We start from the raw sequence: 22,649 nt of genomic DNA, 5'->3' as shown, positions 1-22,649 counted from the left end.
AAACAGATAGTTAAAATTTGACCTTGGCTAGGGGAGAAACCGACAATTGGACAAGCAATTAATAGTTACTGTTCGAGTGATCAGGTAATTTATTGTCCACACCAGTATGCTTGGAGAGTGAGAGGAGGAGCTATGGGGAGCTAAGCAGATGAGCAGGCATAAAGCAGGACTGTCCTGGCAGACAGGTGCATTTAGGCACCTTAATCAGTGTGCACTGACAGGTGGGACAGCCAGCCCAGTTGAGGAACCTTGGTCAGGGAGGGCTTCCGGAAGGAAGTCAGGTGTTTGTCAGTCATTGGTGGGGTGGGGGCCTGAGAACACAGCAAGTATGAAGACTCAGAGAGTGTAAAGCAGTCAGGGATGAGAATAGGCGGGGAGAAGGCAGGGGCCAGTCCATGAAACGACTTGTAATCTGTGCTCAGACATTTAGATTTTATTCTAAAGGCAGTGGAGGTCAATATGATCAGAACTGTATTTTAGAAAGGCCATCTGGCTACAGCATATAGAAGAGAGTGGAGTGATAGATTTGAGAAGACTGTTAGGAGGCCATTATAGGAATCTAGGCAGGATAACATTGACAACCTGAAGTTGTAAAATGATGTTTTTAAAAGCTGTTCAGGAAGTGGAGCTGGGTGCTAATCAGTCAGTGGGTACATTTTTACTAAATGTCTTGGTATTATGTTTTGGTACTATCCAGGGTGCTAGAAAATACCAGTGGACAAAACAGACTGGGTCCCTGCCCTTTGGGGGCCATCGGCTCCCATAGGAAAGGTGCTCTGAGAGGACAGAGCAGGGAAACCTGACCTTGCCTGTATGAGTCTTCCTGAGGAAGTGAAGTTTAAGGAATCAGCCTGAGATAAGCCCAGCAGATGGAGAGAGCAAGGTGCTTTCAAGAAACTGAAATAGTCCAGTATTTTGGGTGGGTTGTATGGAGCTAGGGGAATAGTGTGGTTCGCAGCTGGAGAAGTGGATAAAAGCCAGATCACAGTGGGTTCTCTACGTCCTGTTAGGGGTTTTGGACTTCAGTGCAGTGGGAGTCATTGAGAGGGTTTATGTAAGGATTAAATGTGTGTTTTTAGAAAGTGGAGATTGGATTTGAGTGGGTAGGAGTGGAAACAGGAGACTTAGGAGATTATTACAGTCATCCAGAGGCAAAATGACCAGGGTGCACACAGCAGAGATGGGGGAACTGAGTGGATTCCATTGATTGGGAGGATAAGGGAGAGAAAGAAATCAAGGCTGATGCCCAGATTTCCGCCTTGGGCAACTGGACTCTACCATTCTTTGTGCTTTACCAATTGTTGAGGAACAATAAGAGAAAGTAGGTTTTATGAAAACGATGGCTTCAGTTCTAGACCGTTGAGTTTCAGATGACTCTAAGATATGCTGGTGAGAATGGCCAAAGTCCAGTTGATATATAGGGGTCTGGAGGGTAAAAGAGAAGTCCAGCACTCATGGGCATATACGCTAAGCAAAGCGAGGAGAGTGAGGAAAGTACGAGGAGAGCTGCAGAATGAGGGAGGGGCTCAGGGTGAAGCCATTAGAAAATCCCACGTTTAAGGGTATAGGAAGAGGACCCCTGCAAGCAGGATAAGGATATCAATAAAGGACAGAAAGGGAAGTGGCAGAAAGGAGGCCTATAAACACATTGAGAACACAGTTATGATTTGGTTGAATTTGGATTTTATTTGAGATAATTTTGAAATAATCAAAAAGCTTCATTTACATAATCACATAGAAATCACCTAAACTCTGTTTTCTTTAGTTTGTGCATTTTCACAGTTCTAATTGTATTAAAGCACATTTACTTTTTATTTTGCTTTTAGGTTGCATTAAACATAGATCAAGACTTGTAGGATCATCCAAGCTAAGAGCAATACATTTTTCTGATTGTTTCAAGTTTCAAAATGTGAAGTCCCCAATTGTATTTTTTTCTTCTAAACTTAAACTCTTTTTTTCCCCCTCTAAGACAACTTTATAAACGGGCTTCCAGCGTGGCCTTAAAATACTGTTTTGGAGTCCCTAGTGCAACTGCTTATTCGTAGATTCCATTGGGCGAACAGAAGCGAGAGTTTCCCAAAGCAATCACAAGGGGCAAACCTGAGACAAGCTGGAAAGAATGTGTGCGTCTAAGTGAGAGCAAGAGTGCCTGAGATGAAAGTGACTGTCTGTGAAAAGTGGAAGACGCGGTCACCGTGCAGGGCTTAAGAATATTCAACATGCTTTAGATATGGCATTTCTTCCTGGGAGTGAATGGCAAAGGTTTCCCCAGTTTGCTGGGAAGTGATCTTTCGTAGTATCATTTAGTCCAGGATAATTGATGGGGCTGGGATGGGTAAGGATACAGACTCATCATTTCCTCTGGAGCAGTCATGGGCAAAAGTACTGTGCTACCGTAGGAGGGAAATTTCACTGGGTACAGGCCACACAGGTGCTGCCTTGAATGGACACTGCGTGGTCTGTGGACCCTGCACTTTTGGCCCCTGGGAAGTTTCAGGTCTAGCCTTGAACTTTAGGGAGAACTTCGCTTCCTTTATAAGATTCTCCCAAATCTATATTAGGAGTCTTTTCTGTTCTTTAGGGAAGGGTATAGGCATGGTAATATAAATGCCAGGAAGAGGCTCCTTTAAAAAAAAAATGCTGTGTTTGGTTATAAACATACCTTTCCTGAGGCAAGAGAACAGAACAGCCTAGTTGCTTAAATGGAAACACAAAAGGGGCAAAAACATAATGGGAAAAATGTTGGTTTCATTAAAAAGAAATATTATCTTGTCATATCAGTTCTGTACATTTATGAGAAAAAGTCTAAGGTGCCCTGGAGAGATGACTTCTGTGTCAGTCAGGCTACCAGGCACTGTGTCCGCAGCGTGGATGACCAGGCAGGAGTGTCTGAGGGAGCAGGAGTGTCCATGCCTCCGCCGCCTCAGCCTTCCCAGGTACCATGTGCAGGGGTGGGGCTGGAAGGGCGGCTCTCAGGGCTCTCGGCTCAGCATCACCCCAGCCGGACTCCACAGGGTGCAGTCTGCTGTTGGGATTGAACAGCAGGAGTCTTTTGAGTGTTAGATAGTCATAGGGTGAAGGATTGTGGTTCTGGGGCAAGGGTAGTGTTGTGTGAAGAGCTCTCAGCCAGAGCTAGGCATCAGAGGGAGGAGAAAGAATGGGGTAAAAAAAAAATAAAACAGGTTCAGTCTCTGGGAGGAGAGCCCTTGACGAAGATCCAGCAAGTGATCAGGGACCAGGGAAATGGGCTGGTGTGTGGGAAGAGGCTCCGTCCAGTGGGAGATGACTCAGAGAGCAGAAGCCCGCTGCCCGTGGGGCCTGGGGCCAGGTTGTAGCCTGTGGACAGACAGCCACGCTGACTCTGTGTCTAGGCCTTACAGTTTCTTGCCAATGGCAGCAAGACCCATCCAGCGGTAGGAGTGGGGATGGCTCCTATTCCAGCAGACGTTCTGTTGTTAAATGCCACCCTGGGCTTGATTGAAGTGTTCTAGATTTTTCTGCTAACCTGGTCTCGTGAAAGACAAGGATAATAGAAGAGGAGGAGGAAATGGATGAAAGAATGGAGAGATATGAAGGATCTAAACATAGATAATAAAACTAGATTTTCTCATTACAAAAGGTGAGCTATACCAGATCACCACAATACAAGAGCAATAAATACACTTTTAGCTGAATCTCACATGAGTGTTAATCTTACTATTCAGCCAACGCCTACACTTGGTAAGTAGTTCAGCGTCCTAGCTCCCCTCGCTTGGTTTTCTCTTGGCTCTGCCTTGTTCCTCTATTATTGGTTTCACCCTCAGGTGGTCCCTGGTATGGCTAAAACAGCTAATTTACAATGCATTGGTGTTTAGTACGTTCAGAGGTGAATACCCATCACCACGGTCGATCTTAGAACCGCTGACTGTTGTCTCCAACCTCATTTTCAACAAAGATGAGTAATCACCCACAGTACTTATACTGCTGTCATCTTGTTGATCATTGGTTTATAGATTCATTCATTCTGAATCTATGTCGAAGGGACATCACTAGTTGCCAGGACTGGGCCAGGTGAAGCAAAGGCAGTATGAAATTTAAGTGCTCACTCAGCAATTCCACAAACCTGAGAATGCCTGCCTCTCCGAGTTTGCTCCCTAGGCACCCTGTTTGTCTTGAGCTCATCCTGGCCCTGCTGGTTACTATGGGAATAGAGGACGAAGGCATGACTTTTACCCCTACAGAGGTTTTTCATAGTTAAGAAGGATAACTTGTGTGCACATATAATAGGGGGCATCATGTGTGAAGAAGTATTAACTGGCACAAATAGGAGCAAGCTTCGTGAAAGGGAAAGCCCTTAGAAGAACCATCAAGGAGAGGTAAGTTTTGAACCTGTGAAACCCATGGGGATGTGAAGAAAACTAGCCAACGAGAGGCCTAGAGCGACTGTTAGGAACTGGATCGTGGCGGCTCCAGCTCCCAAGGTCTGGACCTGAGACATGGGGTTGATGTGTGCGAAGACCCATCATGGCCTTTGAGAGCTTTTTACAGTTTTCCTTAAGGGTATGGAGGTGAAATTTAGATCATGGGATTCAGGCCATGAATTTTGGTAAAGAAAAAAAAAAGAGGGCAAAGCTGTTCCTTACAGAGATTTGGTGATGAAGAGAAAGTGCCTTGAGAATGTAGCAAGATTGAGAAGGGATTCCTTTATGGGGAGAAATGAGGTTTCTCTCTCTGTGTTTTGGCCAGAGGAACGTTGGACAGTGGAGCGATGAAGACTGAAGTGTGGCTCAGGAGGGTTAGAGCGGGGCGCCAGAAGAACTGGGTGTGGAACAGAATTACAGAGGAAGGAAGCATGGTGGGAACCCCTTCTCCTTCTTCCAGGAGGGGGGAAGACATAGAGAAAGACATTTTGAGTGAAGAGGATGAACATTTGGGATTGTGGTGCGTTGCACTCTGCAGTATACACCTCTGATCCTCTTGGTAAGGGAGAGAAGGGCACAGGGTGGTCAGCTACTCGAGTGAGGATGGATTTTAAAACATCTGGCAGGGGATGGATGAATAAATGATTGTTGGACAACTCTGTGGGCCCACTTGAAATTAATTCATTCTAAAAACACTTGTGAATGCCTACTGTGCCTCAATTTCCTCATCTGTATAACAAGTAAAGTAATAGTGCCTGCCTCGTAGGGTTTTTGTGAAGATTAAATGACTTAATTCATGTAAAGCTTTTCTGGCAGTACCTAACACTTAGCAAGCACTCAACAAAGACTGAAGCTGTTACTACTGTGATCACAGCTAGGGACTGTGCTACGTAGGCAGAGACCTCATCAGAATCCTTAAATCACGTGCTCAAGTAGCTCCGCGGTAGGCCGAGTGTGGGTGGTGGAGGTGCTCTATGACAGGGCTGGTACAATGTCACCAGACCAGGGGGTGCAGAGTCAAGTGAGAGCAGCAGTGGAGTGGGAGGCCCCCATGCTCACTAGCAGTTGTGTGACAGCACTGTGTCTCTAGGGAAGGAGGTGAGTAGTCTTATTCAAAGCTGATTCTTGTCCAGGAACAGAGCAGTGGGGTGGCACGAAGGGGAGATCAAGGTCGGAGAGGAGACAGTGAAGGGCACAGCTCATGAGACAGGATTTTGCAAAGATTTGGCCCAGCCGAGCAGTCAGTGTTCAGGAAGGGTCATGGCCCTAACTAGGAGCTTGACTGTAAATTAGGAGCAGGGCTGATACCCATTGTCCAGCTAAAACATACAATGTTAGGACCCGGGTAAGACGGAAGGGGGCTTGTGCCTGGGTGGGGAGGGGTCAGGCAGGAAGGTGCCGAAAGAGAGGGAAGGAGACTAACAGTGACCTCTTATTAATGCCAAAGGCTCGACTGGGATTTTACAGGATTGTTTAAATGAGCCTGTGTTTGAATGTCTAGACAAATGAAGTTACAGGAAGTAACTGTTCAGAGTTGTTCTTCGAATAAGTGTTGGAGCTGGCATTGTTGCCCAGTTCTGTGCGGCATATTTTAATTTGTAAATATACTTTGGAATACTAAGAGCATTAGAAAATAGCTATGTCTGAAACAGAGTTGACTTATTTTCCTAAAAGCTTTTTTCCCTCCTTATTTCTTTGGTATCCTAGGCGGCTTCATAATTGTCCAAGTGCCCTGTTTATAGTGTGGGCGTCATCCTTGACCTTTTGTGATTCATCATACTTTTAGTCTAATACAATGAGCCTAATACTTGCTCCTCTTTTTCTCATGTTCTGAAGCCACAGGAGAGAGGTTTCCTAGTCACTTTCCTGGTGTCACTGTCTCCAGTCCCTTGTCAAAGTATAAAAGCTCAGCTTGCCTTAACACATTATTCAGATTCCCATGCCAGCCACCTTCAGATTAAAGATTATAAGGGTTCATCCCAGTTGCAAGCAGTGGCCTCTACCCTGTACCTGATTTTCCTCATCTTGACAAATCTCTCTTGGTTGCTTCCTCTCTGAGGACTTAGTTTATGAGTGCACACACTGGTGTGAGAGCTGGTCAGTGCCACTGAGAAGCACTCTTCTAGATGGGAGCTCGAGCACAGGCAAGAAGGTAAATGATGAGGCAAGCTCCCAGTGACCACTTTGGTAGTTAGTGCTCTTAACTTTTCACATGGAGAGAAGTCGGTCAGAGCTTCAGGGAAGTGAGGCACCACAGCACACCAAAAACCAAAGGACAAAGGTACAGACTTGATTGTGGGTGGGCAGTAGGAGGCATGAGCAGAGAAACAAAGGTGCGAGTGCCTGCAGGACGCTTGAAGACTCCAGATCTGTGCAGGCACGTAGTGAGAAGGAAGTTCAGGAACATCGATCTGGACCAGATTGCGAAGCCTATTAAGTTCCAAGCTAAGAGTTGAGACAGTATCTGCTGACAGTGGGAATGGAAATGAAAATTGTACATTGAGCAACTTCATTGGGAATCAGGGATGAGAAGGGATGTTGTTAGGTTGGTGCAAAAGTAATTGCAGTTTAAAAGGTTAAAAATAATTGCAAAACCCGCAGTTAACTTTGCACCAACCTAATAGATTTCAAAGAGATGTTTTAAGATCCTTAAATGGTGATTGTCACGCTGAAGGATGATTTGGGCTTCGAATGCTATCGCTATCGTCTAGGCTTCAGGTAGTTAAGGTCTGAGCCTGGATTGTGGCAGTGGAAATTCATTCAATGAACATTTATTGTGCACCTACTATGTGCCAAGAAGTGTAGTGGGTGCTCATGGGGAACATATGTGCAAGGCATGGTTCTTGCTCTCAAATCAGTCACAGTTTAGTAGGGGATGTAAAGAAAACAATGGTGGGTGACACCTGGAGTGGATTTGGAAGCTGACTGTGTAGATGTGAGGGACATTGGAAGAACCTGGGATCTGGAACAATGGCCAGGCCATCAGAAACTTAGAAAGATCACGCAGAGGTGCAGGTCTGGAACAGGAAAGGACGCCTAGCCTGGATCTGTAGCAGGGTGTAAGGGAGAAGCTCAGAGCCCCTTCCTGCTGCTCACACTGACCTAGGGTCAGGTGGTGTTGGTGGTGTTGGTGTGTGTGTGTGTGTGTGTGTGTGTGTGTGTGTGTGTGTGTGTGTGTGTGGCAGTGGTTGTTTGGAGGACTAGAACTGACATAATTGATACAGTTTTTAGGAGACCAGTGGCTGAGTACTGTTATGTATACAAGATAACCTATTCCAAAGTGTTATCCCCACTAAAAATATTCAAGTATGGACCACTGAAAACACAAATAAAAATAAAAGTGCAAGCTTTTAACGTTTGTGACAATTAAACCTAGAATTCAGATATTAATAATGCCTTGAATCAAGGTTGTTTCTAATTGTGTATTAAATTGTAACTAGTTCTGCTACCACTAGATGTCACAAAGATTCAGTTTTCAATAGCCCTACTTCTTGAGACTGGCTTTGAAAGATTTCTTTTTGTACAGAAATAAGATTTTCTAATATTCACAAATGTAATAAAATACTACTTTTAGAATGAAATATTCCAAATATGCACAAGAGTACACAATAATATAAGCAATATCTTTTACCCCAACTCAGATTTAACAAATATTGACATTTTACCATCTATTTGACAGCATTTTAGAAAAGGAAAATCTTACAGTTAATGTTCTTTGTACTCCCCCATCCCATTCCTCTCATTTCATGCCCACAGATAATATCTTGAGATCAATAGATCTCAGGTATACATCCCTGATGTTTTCATACAAATGTTTGCTTATTTATTTGTGCAAAAATAATGTCAATTTTTTGGGGGTGTGAGATTTGAATTTAGTGTTAAATGGTATCAGACTATAGGTGGCATTCTGCAACTTGCTTTGTTTAGTTCAGGATTTATCCCTGCTGATTGAAGTGTATCTACTTCATTTATTTTAACTGCTGTGTAATGTACCATTGTACCCATTTTTCTGTTGGCAGCTGTTTCGACTTTAAAATGCTTTATTTTTATACCTACATCCTTGTATGTACCTCTTTGTACGAATGTGTACATTGAGGAAATCAGATTGCCTGCACAATGTCCCTGACTCTCAGTGACACTGTCCTGGTGAGCCAAGGCCTGTTAGATGGCCTTCTTAGAGAATGTATCAAGGACTGAATCTCTAGTTCCTGACACCATGTCCTGTTGAAACAGGTGAGAACTCAAGTGTGAGAGTTTTTCTGGGGCGGTGGTTATGAAACTTGAGCATGAATCAGAATCTGCTAGAGGGCTTCTTAACTGCACCCCAGTAAGGCATGAGTCTGGTCTGGGGTGGACAGTGTGCATTTCTGACGAGCCCTCAGGTGTCCTGCTGTTGCCCACCAGCTCTAGGCTGGATGAGGCCCACCTGTGACTTCCCAGTGCTTGTTCCCAAGCTACCAGGTAGTGCTAAACTGCTTTCCAACGCGATCGCGTAAGTTTACTAGACAATTCTACCAGAGGGTATAGGGTTCCTAATATGCTGTTTCCTTTCCGGTACTTGGTAATGTCACACTTCAACATTTTCACCCATAACAGGCTGTAATATGGTAACTTCTTTGTTGTTTAATTTGCATTTTCCCTGATCATTAGTGAGGTTACAAATCTTTTCCTGTTGATTGGACAATAGGTTTGCTCTTCTAAGAATTACATGTTCATATTATTTGCTTATATTCGTTATTGATTTATTTGTCTTTTTTTTATTGACTTTGTTGGCTAGATGTGTTGGGAAATCTCTCAGCTGGTGGGTTGCCTTTTAACTTGGTTTATGCTGTTTCTTGTTTGGCAAAAATGTTAACTTTTATTTTAGTTAAATGTACAATTTTCACTCATATTTTGTACTTTTTTGTCTTTTGTTCAATAAAGTAATGAAACATTATCATTCTTATAAGCTATCCAGTCTGATTTAAGGACTATCTTTTAAAATGATTTTCATGTATTTTAATTTAGATTTTTTCATATTCATTTCCTTCAAGTAAAGTCAGTAATCAAACTGACAATTTAAAAATCAGGTAAAGCATAATTGTACCAGTTACATTGAATAATGAAAACGATTCTAGCCCATAGCTCACACACTGATGATATGCTGAAATGATATTTTAAGTGCTAAAAATGAACCTATTGCAGTTCAAACATCTCAACCTACTTCCGCCACTGCTAATATTTTTGATTTTTTAATGTGATGATTAAACTTTTTCTTCAAGGGGAAAAGCAAAGAACATTTGAATCAGAGGACTCTGAAGTGGAAGTTAATGCAAGAGAATTTACTTGGTGGGAGGTGTAGAGTGAGTGACTTCCAGCGAGGCTGATGGTGTTTGGCAGATGCAGTTTGATAAGTCACAAGAAATGCTTACCTACCCCGTAGTGTCTGCCATGTGGCCACACTAGCTGGAGTGACACCCACCTGATATTTATTTGCATCAACACTTTTTGAAATTCAGTTATTTCTGACATTATATTCATTCATTCAAAAGGAAGAGAGAACACATACTATGTACCAGGCATGGTATGCAAGATACTTTGCAGTATGTCTACTCCCTTTGTAAAGCAGATACCATCCCCACTTTACAGAGGCACAAACAGAAGTTCAGAAAGTCATTTAAGCTTCTGAGATTCTCAAAGCTGACCATTGAGAGAACTGATATACAAACCCAGATTTTTTGACTTTAAATTTTTCTTGCTACCACTGTATTCTTTCAGTAACATTGCATCAGAGCCTACTGTTTGTAGGCATCGTTAGCTATTAACACTTTAGTGTAAAGTAGCCCAAGTTATTTTGGTAAACCATAAAACCTAGCTGAATTGGATATGCTAGGGGAATCGGTGAGCGGGTGGGCTGGTCCTGGAGGGTTTGAACTTGGCCTGAAGAACTGGTAGCTAAGGATAGCATGGGGTGACTAACCAGAGAGGAGGAAGTTCACTTACTTTGCCCTTTTCCTAGGGTAGTGCTTCCCAAATTTTAATTTCTTATAAATTACGGGGGGATTTTGGTAAAGTGTAGATTCTAATTTCGTAGTCTAGGGAGGAGCCCCAGACTCTGCATCTCTAACGTGGGCAGGTGATGCTGAGGCTGTTAGTTGGGGGACCACACTGGGCCTCAAGTATCCTCAGAGGGTATGTGTGGTGGAGAAGGGACAGAGGGGAAATAAGTAGTGACACTTGGGTGAGTGCTCCGGTTACAAAGAAGGTGGTGCAGCGTTGCCTGGGTAACGCTGGGCGGTGAGGGGAGTGGCAGGCACAGTGCTGGCAGGGCCCTTGGCTCAGGCTGTAGGTTCTGAGTCCAGGCTGAGCACGGCATCCCTTTCTCCTTTATGGTGTCTGATGGTCCACTGGACACAGTATTGTGGTGCGAGTGATCCTTCTGGGTTCAAAGCCAGTGGAAGCAGATCACACTGAGCAGGGGAATTAGAGATGGGTTTGTTTTATTGTCCAAGAACCCTTTGGGTGTAGTTCCAGAGTATCTAATGGCAAGCTTTCTGCAAATGAAGCTGTGAAAGGCTGTTTTTCCTAAGCTCTGGTAGCAGAAAGCTTTAGAATAGCTAGTAGCAGTTACATAAGTAACCACAGTTTATAGGTAATTACTTTTTGTTATGTAGAATTAAGAAAAAACTGAAGCAGTTTTAATAGGCAGCACAATGTGGGAAAAGGAGACAATACATGGAGTTGAAAGAGCTGAGTTTGAGTGTGGTATCACTTACGAGTCGTATGACCCAAAATAAATCAATGATTCTCTCTGGGCCTCAGCTTCCCCCTCCGTTAAATGGGGACAATACCGTGCCTGACTCGTTGTGAGAACTGAATGAGCTGACACTTGCAGAAGTGCTTGTAAACTACAAGACTCTCCATCTAAGTATTTATTAATGCGGAAAGTTGGTATCAGAGGCAGAGTAGGGATGGGACGCTGCATCAACATATGTTTCTAAAAACTGCTCTGAAACCCCCAAATGAGCCATTATATAGACATTGCTAAACATGAAACACTTCTGACCCAATTTTGTTCATTTTTGGAATAAAAGCTTGGATGGGAGGGTCAGTTTGGCCAAAATTACCTAAATAATTATTTTGGCTTCTTATTTCATTTAAAATATTTAGACCTCCAATGACACTACTTATTATTATCAAAATATTTTCTAGGGTAAATAAGGGAAAGACAAAATATCAAGAGAAAACTAAAGGCAGATTACTTTATGACTGTAATTTTCTTTCTCCACAATTTTTGCTTCTAAAATGTTCTAACTTCTTGTTTCGTTGTTTGGAATGGGGATTTGTTTAGTGAAGAAATTGTATTCTGGGAAAGATGGGACTTGACTTCTGTCTCTGCCATAGCCTTTGTGAAACCTTGTTGTGAAACCTTAGGTCAATGATATTACCCTGTTCAGTAAAGTGTGGACTGAGATCAGAAGGTTCTCTATCACTCTGTACACTTCCCAGATTTCCCACCTGTTTTGTTGAATTTATGGTGAGTTGACATAAATGGAAGGACATGATATTTTAAATTTCTATAAGTTTAATGAGGGCAGAAGAGATAACCTTCAGTTTTTAATATAAAACTGATTGATACTTACTGGCTATAGCCATTATGATTTTATTTCAAAATGGAAGTCATGAGCTTTCATGTAATCGTTACAGATGCTGACAGATGTCTACATCTAAGCTGTCGTCTAAGTTAAGAGGTTTCGAGTTGACAGGTGATGGTTAATTCCTTGAAACCATGTATAGTGTATTTAATATTGACATTAATAGCTCTGAATTGTTTCATAGGTTTGACTGAGTATTTTTCTACTTTAAAAATATTACAAGTCAGGAACTTTTGGTCAATATGGTGGAGTAGGTAAACTCTATGCTTGCCTCCTCCCACAACCACATCAAATTTACAACTAAACTACAGAACAGCCATCATGGACAGTTGTCTGAAATCTAACTGAACAGAAGTCCTACAACTAAGGATATACCAAAGAAGCCACCTCAAGACTGATAGGAGGGGCAGAATCTCGGAATGGGCTGGCACACTGGTAGAATGGGTGGTCAAAAATCAAGAGTGAAAGCGGAGTACAGCAGTAGGAATAGAGACAGTGGAAATGTAATGGCTCTGTGCGATGTCAGAGGGATAGTGGATGGAGGGAGGGTAATTCACACAGTGTGAGGGATATAAATAATAAATATCTAAGTATTACTTTGTCTTGTGCACCTGAAACTAATAAAAAAAAATCAAGAGTGATATCTCAGGACAGAGGTCTCCCCTGAGCAGCAAGGGGTCCCCAACCCACACCAGGCTTCCCAGCCCAGGTTTCCAGTGCCAGGAAAAGAAGTCCCCATAACTTCTGGCTGTGAAAACCATTGGAGACTGTGGCTAAATGAGACAGAGGACTGCTGGAGTTTCAGGCATTCCTTATTAAACAGTCCCCACACAGCCCTACTTGCTGACAGACTCAGTTACTTTGAGCTCCAGAGCTGGGACCGCAGCTTGAGAGTTTCCAGCGACATACAGGGAAGAACTGAATTGTCTGGAATTCAGGGCAACGGCTGGAGGGACAGCTTTCTCCCAGACAGAAGTGTTGGCAGAAGCCATTGTTCCTTTGTTGGGCTCTCCCCCCCACCCAGTCTGCACAAGCAGGAAGGTGTCATATCTTAGCCTCTACCAACCTAGCTAACAGCATTCACCCTGTCCTGATGAATCCCTGAGACCCTGCCCCACCCAACATTTGGGCCCGCCAAAAACACTTCCAGTGGTTTTTCCAAACAAATGGCCTGTCTTGGCTCATGCAGCAGACTTTCCTAAAATCTGTCAAAAGTTCACAAACCCCAAACAGCAGTATCTGGCTTCAGCATGCCTGTGTTTCTTGCTAAGTAGCTCCAAGCCTGGCAGTAGCAACAGCTGGCCTTTGTTTGCAGTTTAGGCTCTCCCAGGCACCTCCAAGCGCATTGCGGGTGGAAGACATCGCTTTGTAGCTAATACCAAGTGGCTCCAGGCAGGTAACTGGCAGTGGCTGACCTTGGCCTGCAAAAGAGCCCCTCCCAAGAGGCCCTAGAAGCAATACACCTGGTTTCTAGCTTCAGACCACATCAGAGTACCATGCAGCCATCTCCACAAATGACACACCCAAAAGACAGACTAGGTAGGCACCAGTGCCCTGTAAAGTGAACCCTGCTCCATAAGGTCAGCCCTTGCAACATAGCTCCTCCACTGTAGTCATGGTCAGTCTTCACAACCAGTAAACCTGAGGGTCAGTCCTCCCTCCCCTACTGATGTGCAAACAGCAATAAACAACAATAGAACAGTACACACAACCCATACAAGGGACACTCCTGGAGAACCTGGCCCAGGTGACCAGGGAGACTGTGCCACAGGGCCCCATAGGACACCTACTACATAAGGCCACTCTACCAAGACTAGGAGACATAGAAGATCTACCTCATACATAGAAACAAACACAGGGAGACAGCCAAAATAAGGAGACAAAGAAACATGTCTCAAAAGAAAGATCAGAACAAAGCTCCAGAAAAAGAACTAAGCAATCTACCAGATGCAGAGTTCAAAACACTGGTTAGAAGGATGTTCAATGATCTCAGTGAGAACTTCAACAGAAAGATAGGAAACATAAAAATGAACATAGAAAACAAAAAAATCAGAAATGAAGAATACATTAGAGGGAATCAGCAGGAGATTAGATGAAGCAGAGGATCAAGTCTGCAATTTGGAAGATAAGGTGGCAAAAAATACCCAATCAGAACAGTAAAAAGAAAAAAAGAATTTTAAAAAATGAGGATAGTTTAAGGATATTGTCTGGGACAATATCAAGTGTACCAACATTCGCATCATAGGGGTACCAGAAGGAGAAGAGAGCAAGGAATTGAAAACCGATTTGAAGACAGAATGACAGAAGTCTTCCCTAACCTGGTGAAGGAAATGGACGTACAAGCCCAGGAAGGGCAAGATGGATCCCAAACAAGATGAACCCACACAGGCCCACACCAAGACACATTATAATTAGAATGGCAAAGTCTAAAGACAAAGAGAGAATCCTAAAAGCAGCAAGAGAAAGGCAACTAGTAACTTATAAGGGAGCTCCCATAGTATTGTCCGCTGATTTCTCAATAGAAACTTCGCAGGACAGAAGGGATTGGCACAAAATATTCAATGTGATGAAAAGCAAGGACCTACAACGAAGATTACCCAGAAAAGTTATCATTTAGAATCAAAGGACAGATAAAGAGTTTTCCAGACAAGAAAATGCTAAAGGAGTTCATCACCACCAAACTAGTATTACGAGAAATGTTAAAGGGGCTTCTTTAAGAAAAAGAAAAAGAAATAAATAAATAAGAAGAAGATATTGCAAAGAAAAAACATTCACTGACAAAGGCAAACACGTAATAAAAGCAGTGGGTCAACCAACACTAAAACTAGTACAAATTTTCAAAGGCAAAAGTAGGACAATTATATGTAAATATAAAGATAAATTAAGGGATAAACATAAACACACACACAAAAAGAAGAAAAAATAATGACAAAAACAAACGTGGAGAGGGTGAGTAAAAATGGTAGTGATTACAGAGTGTGTTCAAACTTAAAGGGCCATCAACTTAAAATAGACTGCTATAAATACAGCTTGGTATTTATGAAGCATATGGTAACCACAAACCAAAAGTATACAAGAGATATACAAGAAATAAAGAGAAAGGACACATACAATGGAATATTAGTCAGCCATAAAAAGAATGAAGTTTTACCATTTATTACAACATGGATGGACCTAGAAGGTATTGTGCTAAGTGAAATAGGTCATACAGAGAAATATATGGTTTCACTTATAGGTGTAATCTATAAAACAAAATAAATGAACAAACAAGACAGGAACAAACTCATAGATGCAGAGAACAAACTGGTAATTGCCAGATAGGAGGGGACCTGGGGAGGCTGGGTGCAAAGGTAAAAGGATTAAGAAGTACAAATTGACAGTTACCAAATAGCCACAGGGATGTAAAATACAGCTTATGAAATATAGTCGATAATATTGTAATAACAATGTATGGTGTCAGGTGGGTGCAAGACTTATTGGTGGTCTACATTCAGGAACACGACAGGACTGTCCCCTATCACCTCTGCTTTTCAACATAGTATGGCAAGTCCTTGCCAGAGCAATCAGGCAAGAGAAAGAAATAAAAGGCATCCAAATTGGGAATGAAGAAGTTAAATTATCACTCTTTGCAGATGACATGATCCTATATATAGGAAACCCTAAAGAATCCACCAAAACACTATTAGAAACAATCAACGAATACAGTAATGTGGCCGGCTACAAAATCAATGTACAAAAGTCCGTTGCATTCCTGTATACTAACAATGAAATCTCAGAAAAAGAAATACAAAAAAACAATTCCTTTTGCAATTGCAGCAGAAAGAATAAAATACCTAGGAATAAACTTAACCAAGGATGTGAAAGACCTACATGCTGAAAACTATAAGACATTTTTAAAAGAAATTGAAGACACAACAAAATGGAAAAACATTCCATGCTCATGGATTGAAAGAATCAACATAATTAAAATGGCCATATTGCCCAAAGCAATATACAGATTTAATGCAATCCCCATCAAAATCCCAATGGCATTTTTTAAAGAAATAGAACAAAAACTCATCAGATTTGTTTGGAACCACAAAAGACCCCAATAGCCAAAGCAATCTTAAGAAAAAAGAACAATGCTAGAGGTATCGCACTCCCTGACTTTAGCTTGTACTACTGGGCAACAATATCAAAACAGCATGTACTGGCAGAAAAACAGACACGTAGACCAATGGAATAGAATTGAGAGAACTCCGAAATAAAACCACATAAATATGGACAGATAATTTTTGACAAAGAAGCAAAAAACACAATGGAGAAAAGACAGTCTCTTCAATAAATGGTGCTGGGAGAATTGGATAGGCATGTGCAAAAGAATGAAACTGGACTGCTATCTGTCACCATGTACCAAAATTAATTCAAAATGGATCAAAGACTTAAGCATAAGACCTGACACAATAAACTGCATAGAAGAAAACATAGGTACTAAACTTATGGACCTTGGGTTCAAAGAGCATTTTATGAATTTGACTCCAAAGGCAATGGAAGTAATAGCTAAAATAAATGAATGGGACTATATCAAACTTAAAAGCTTCTGCACAGCAAAAGTAACCATCGACAAAATAAAGAGGCAACCAACTGAACGGGAGAAGATTTTTGCAAGCAGTGCTTCCAATAAGGGGCTAATATCCAAAATATACAAGGAACTCATGCAACTCAACAACAAAAAAACAAACAACCCAATTGAAAAATGGGCAGAGGACCCGAAGAGACATTTCTCCAAATAGGACATACAAATGGCAAATAGACATATGAAAAAATGCTCAACATCGCTAATCATCAGAGAAATGCAAATAAAAACCACAATGAGATATCACCTCACCGCAGTCAGAATGGCTATCATCAACAAGATGATAGTAACAAGTGTTGGAGAGGCTGTGGAGAAAAAGGAACCCTCATACACTGTTGGTGGGAATGCAGATTGGTGCAGCCGCTGTGGAAGGCAGTGTGGAGGTTCCTCAAAAAATTGTGAATAGAATTACCATATGACCCAACAATCCCTCTCCTGGGTATCTACCCCAAAAATCTGAAAACATTTATCCATAAAGACATGTGTGCTCCAATGTTCATTGCAGCTTTGTTTACGGTGGCAAAGACATGGAAACAACCAAAATGTCGTTCGATAGATGAATGGATAAAGAAGTTGTGGTACATATACACAATGGAATACTATTCGGCGGTAAGAAAAGATGATATAGGAACATTTCTGACAACATGGATGGATCTTGAGAGTATAATGCTAAGCGAAATAAGTCAGACAGAAAAAGCAGAGAACCCTATGATTTCACTGATATGTGGTATATAAACCAAAAACAACAAAAGAATAAGACAAACAAATGAGAAACAAAAACTCACAGACACAGACAATAGTTTAGTGGTTACCAGAGGGTAAGGGAAGTGGGGGGAGGGAGGTGAGGGTAAGGGGGATCAAATATATGGTGATGGAAGGAGAACTGACTCTGGGTGGTGAACACACAATGGGATTTATAGATGATGTAATACAGAATTGTACACCTGAAAGCTATGTAATTTTAGTAACAATTGTCACCCCAATAAACTTTAATTTTAAAAAAATAAAAAAAGACTTATTGGAGGGATCACTTTGTAAGTTATATAAATGTTTAACCATTATACTGTACACCTGAAACTAATACCATATTGAATGTCAACTATAATTGAAAAATTAAATTTTTTTTAATGTAAAAGCCATTCTGCAGTAGAGTGATTGCTGACCAGAGAATTCCGCAGGAGCGCTCACCATTTGTGGTTCTCCACCTAACAATAGTTGGGCTTATGTAATGCTCCCCTTTCCTTCCCTCCACCCTCTGCCGGGAGATCAACTGGCCAATCATATGCTGCCCCTCTGTCCCACCCAAGTTCCTGATTTTTCCTCTGAAATGACTGGTTAATTTTAAACACACCCATGTTGTCTCCATTTTTACTTCAGTTGGATATTTACCTTGGTGAGTGTGTTTGCTTGTGTAAAGTGAGTACTGTTTATTTAGTGATAACCACAACCTTCAGAATATTGCTTATTTAATATAGAATCACAGTTTTATTTTAATAATCCTTGTAGAAATTACTTTATTTATTACGGTTTGGACTTATTTTCATGTTTATATCTATAATAATGTTTAAACTTTTTGGTTTTGTATTTACTATGTCCTGACCTTTTCAGCAAGTTGTTTACTTGGAAAAAGGCAGCACTAGTATTTGCAGGGTGGGTGACTAGAAGAGGTCATGGAGAGCACCCAGTTTTCCCTAGGGCGTCAGCACTCCCTCACCTCTGGCTGTGCCTCACACATCTTGGTAATGCGCAATGTTTGTGTTTATTGTCATCATTCGTCTACTCTGGCATCTTGCACATTCTCCCAGCCCCGAAACTTGGAAGTCATCCCTGAATCCTCCCATCCTCTACTTCCTACATCCAGTGAGGTGTCAGAGCCCACTTCTAATTTCTGACAACACGATATAACCTCCTTGCCTCCAGGGTAGCTCTACCTAATCCAGTGTCCACACACAATAGCCACAGCTAGCCAAATGGCTTCTGTAAATGTCTATATCTGATCCTCTGCCCCATCCATGCACATCTTGTGCCTGAAACCTTTCCTTGGCTTCTCTGTCAGAAAAAGTCTAAATTCCTTAGAGGACCCACAGAGCCCTTCATGACCTGGCCTGTGCCATCACCTCTAGTTTTGCCGTCCCCCAGCCCATACTCCACGCCCCAGCCTCACTGAAGCATTTGAAATGTCATGAAGGTTTCATGCTCTGCAGCCTGTGAGCCTTAGTAAGTGTTCTTGTTACCTGAAACATTTTCTCCCCACCTGGTATACCTGGTATACCTGTGTTTGTCCTTACTGTGGAGGGTCTACCCTATTCTGGGCATATAGTAGGCGTCTGATTCATGTTCAGAGAATGAAAGAGTGGAATATGAGAGTAATGGGAGGATGGATGAATGTGTGGATCCCTGTGCATCTGGAGTAGAGCCTGTCCTGGCCTTGTTGCCCATCTACCCTTCCTGCCTGCACAGCCACGGCTGAGACCGCATCCCGTTAGGGATGTGCCTTCCTATCCACGTCTTGCTCCCCCAGCACAGATCTGGTTTGCAGAGAACCAGCAGCTACCCTGGCCCCCTGCTGTAAGCCTAGACTCAGGCAGCTACTCCTACAGGGGCTAGAAGTCTGGGCCTCCAGCTAGGGATTTGCCTTATTTGGTTCCAGAGCTTCATTTTGCTCCTTTTTTTGAAATCCTGCTCGTTGGTTGTCAAGTTGCCATATTGTATGGTCTGCAGCCTCAGCCTTTAACTTCTCAAAAATTTTCCTTCTGTGATGAAGTCTCAAGGTGATCATTTTTCATTTTGAAAGCAGTGACCTCCCTGTGCAGGTTCTGCCCTAGCTGCACAGGGGTCCATGCATGCCCTCATCAACTCATGCACTCATCCTCCCATTCTCACCTTCCACTTATTCATTCTCTGAACATGAATTAAATACCTACTGCATGTCAGGATTAGGGTAGGCCCTCCACAGTAGAGGCAAACACAGGCATGCCAGTGTTTCAATTTTTTAATTTTGAAAGAGTTGACTACTTCCTTCTATGATTTACCAACCCTTGGTGTTGTTTCATTTTCCACTGCACTGTAAGTGCCTTGATGCCAAGAATCATGTTGGGGTTTTTTTTTGCTGTTTGTATCTCCAGAGGCTAGAGCAGTGCCTGGAACATAGTAGGTGCTCAGCAAATAAATCAGTGAGTGAAGTAAGTGAATACAGGAATGACTGAACCAAAGTAAGTATTTAGTTTAAAATTTTTTTTTAAATTTTAGAATAGGTTTAGATTTATCGAATTATTACAAAGATAGTACAGAGTTTCTTTATACCCTGAACCCAGTTTCCCTATTATTAATATCTTACATTAGTGTGGTACAACATTAGGAGATCTCTTCCCTATGTGATCTTCCCATTCTGGGCCTCCCCTTTTTGGTACTTGTCCAGAAAGCTGGGTTTCAGTTACCCCACTCTGCTGTGCACTTTCCACTCCACAACAGAAGCCAAGTGGTAGAAAATCAACAAGCATTGGCTCCACCTTCCTGAGGTCACAGCTTCTCCACTCAGAGAGAAAGTTTCCCCTTCTTCAGAATTTTAGGTGACTGCAGGCTCCCATTTACCAATTACATCACCACAGAATTCTCTGAATGCGGGGGCTTGAGAAATGGAAAATAGAAAAAGAACTAGAGGATTTCCCTCCACTCCCTTAAAGTATTAGGAACCCCTTTCCTGCTCTTGGGTCAGAACAAGAGAGTCTCTCCTGGAGATTTCTCTGTGTGTTCCTGGTGCCCACTTCAGGGTTTTGTGCTGCCTTGCGTCTAGGCCATTGATACAGGAGGAAACAATTGGGAACCTCACAGCCTTTTCAGTGGTACTTTTTTTTTTCAATTACAGTTGACATTCAATATTATTTTATATTACTCTCAGGTGTGCAGCATAGTGGTTAGGCATTTATATCATTTACAAAGTGATCCCTCCAATAAGTCTAGTACTCACCTGGCACCATGCATAGTTATTACAATTTTGTTGACTGTATTCCCTATGCCGTACTTTAATCCCCGTGACTATTTTTATAACTTCCAATTTATACTTCTTAATCCCTTCACCTTTTCCACCCAGCCCCCCAACCTCCCTCCCATCTGTTGTACAGAGAACAACAGACTTGTTCTCTGTATCTACAAGTCTGTTTCTGTTTTGTTTGTTCATTTATTTTGTTTTTTAAATTTCACATATAAATAAAGTCATATGGTATTTGTCTTTTTCTGTCTGCTTATTTCACTTCACATAGTACCCTTGAGGTCCATCCATGTTGTTGCAAATAGTAAGATTTTTTTTTTAATTAAATTTATTTGGGTGACAATTGTTAGTAAATTTGCATAGATTTCAGGTGTACAATTCTGTATTACATCATCTATAAATCCCATTGTCAGTGTCAGTTCTCCATCCATCACCATATATATGTACCACATCTTCTTTATCCAGTCATCTGTCGATGTACACTTAGGTTGCTTCAGTATCTTAGCTATTGTAAATAAGGCTGCAGTGAACATAGGGTTGCATATATCTTTTAGAATTAGTGTTTTGGATTTCTTTGGTTAAATACCCAGAAGTAGAATTGCTGGGTTATAAGGTAGTTTTAATTTAGTTTTTTGAAGAACCTGCATACTGTTTTCCATAGTGGCTGCAGCAATTTGCAATCCCACCACATGCACGAGGGTTCCTTTTTCTCTACATCCTTGCCAACAGTTGTTGATTTATTAGTGATAGTCCTGACAGGTGTGAGGTGATATCTCATTATAGTTTTAATTTGAATTTCTCTGATGATTAGTGATGTTGAGTATCTTTTCATAGACCTGTTGGCCATATGTATGTCCTCTTTGGAGAAATGTCTATTCAGGTCCTCTACCCACTTATTAATCAGATTGTTTCTTTTTTTGGTGTTGAATTATATGAGTTCTTCATATATTTTGTATATTAACTCCTTAACGGGTGTATCATTGGCAAATATCTTCTCCCATTCAGTAGGTTGTCTTTTCCTTTTGTCGATGGTTTCCTTCATTGTGCAGAAATTTTTAGTCTGATATAGTCCCATTTTTTAATTTTTTCTTTTGTTTCCCTTTTCTGGCCAAGGTAAATTCTGTGCTCGCCTCCTCCCACAACCACATCAAATTTACAACTAAACTACAGAACAGCCATCATGGACAGTTGTCTGACATCTAGCTGAACAGAAGTCCTACAACTAAGGATATACCAAAGAAGCCACCTCAAGACTGATAGGAGGGGCAGAATCTTGGAATGGGCTGGCACACTGGTAGAATGGGTGGTTAAAAATCAAGAGTGATATCTCGGGTGGAGGTCCCCCCTGAGGATCAAGGGGTACCCATCCCACACCAGGCGCCCAAGTCCAGGTTTCCAGTGCTAGGAAAAGAAGTCCCCATAACTTCTGGATGTGAAAACCACTGGAGATTGTGGCTAAGTGAGTTGGAAGACTGCTGGAGTTTCAGGCATTCCTTGTTAAACAGCCTCCTCATAGACTTACTCACTGATGTACTAACTCTCTCTGAGCCCCAGCCCTGGGACAGCAGCTTGAAAGGCACCAGGAACATACGAGGAGGAACTGAATTGTCTGGGCTGCAGGGCGAGGGCTGGAGGAGTAGCTTTCTCCCAGACAGAAGAGCTGACAGAAGCCATTGTTCCTTTGTTGAGCCCTCCCCCGACCCATATCTGAGTGTCCATCAACCTGGCTAACACTGTTTACCCCCGTCCTGGTGATTCCCTGCGACCCCACCCCAACTTTCGAGCCCACTCAAGCTGCTTCCAGTGGTTTTTGCACACAAACGTCCTGTCTTGGCTCATGCAAAAGACTTCCCTAAAATCTCTCAAAAGTTCACAAACCGCAAACAAACAACATCTGGCCTCAGCGTGCCCTGAACCTCTTGCTAAACAGCTCCAAAGCCAGACTCAGTTCCCTTCCTCAAGGAGACATATCCAAAAAAATATTGCTAAAAGCAATGTCAACGAGTAACTAC

General features: G+C 42.1%; 1 protein-coding gene across 2 annotated transcripts in view; it reads left to right on the top strand.

Moving 5' to 3' along the window:
• DYDC1 (DPY30 domain containing 1) overlaps window positions 1-21,919 on the top strand; it is a gene marked incomplete at its 5' end in the record, with an annotated part of 39,153 nt that extends 17,234 nt beyond the window's left edge. The window contains one exon of one of the 2 annotated variants that reach the window (XM_081074323.1): window positions 21,751-21,919. In XM_081074323.1, the coding sequence (XP_080930449.1) occupies window positions 21,751-21,840 (90 nt within the window). In that variant the 3' untranslated portion in view covers window positions 21,841-21,919. Of the gene's footprint in view, window positions 1-1,826; window positions 1,961-21,750 lie in introns of those variants that run through there. The other variant, XM_081074324.1, reaches the window with a different exon arrangement.
• Window positions 21,920-22,649: the final 730 nt, after the last annotated feature.

The sequence above is a fragment of the Rhinolophus hipposideros genome (assembly GCF_964194185.1).
Source record: "Rhinolophus hipposideros genome assembly, chromosome: 15".
NCBI lineage: Eukaryota > Metazoa > Chordata > Mammalia > Chiroptera > Rhinolophidae > Rhinolophus > Rhinolophus hipposideros.
This window is presented reverse-complemented; position numbering and strand designations above follow the sequence as displayed.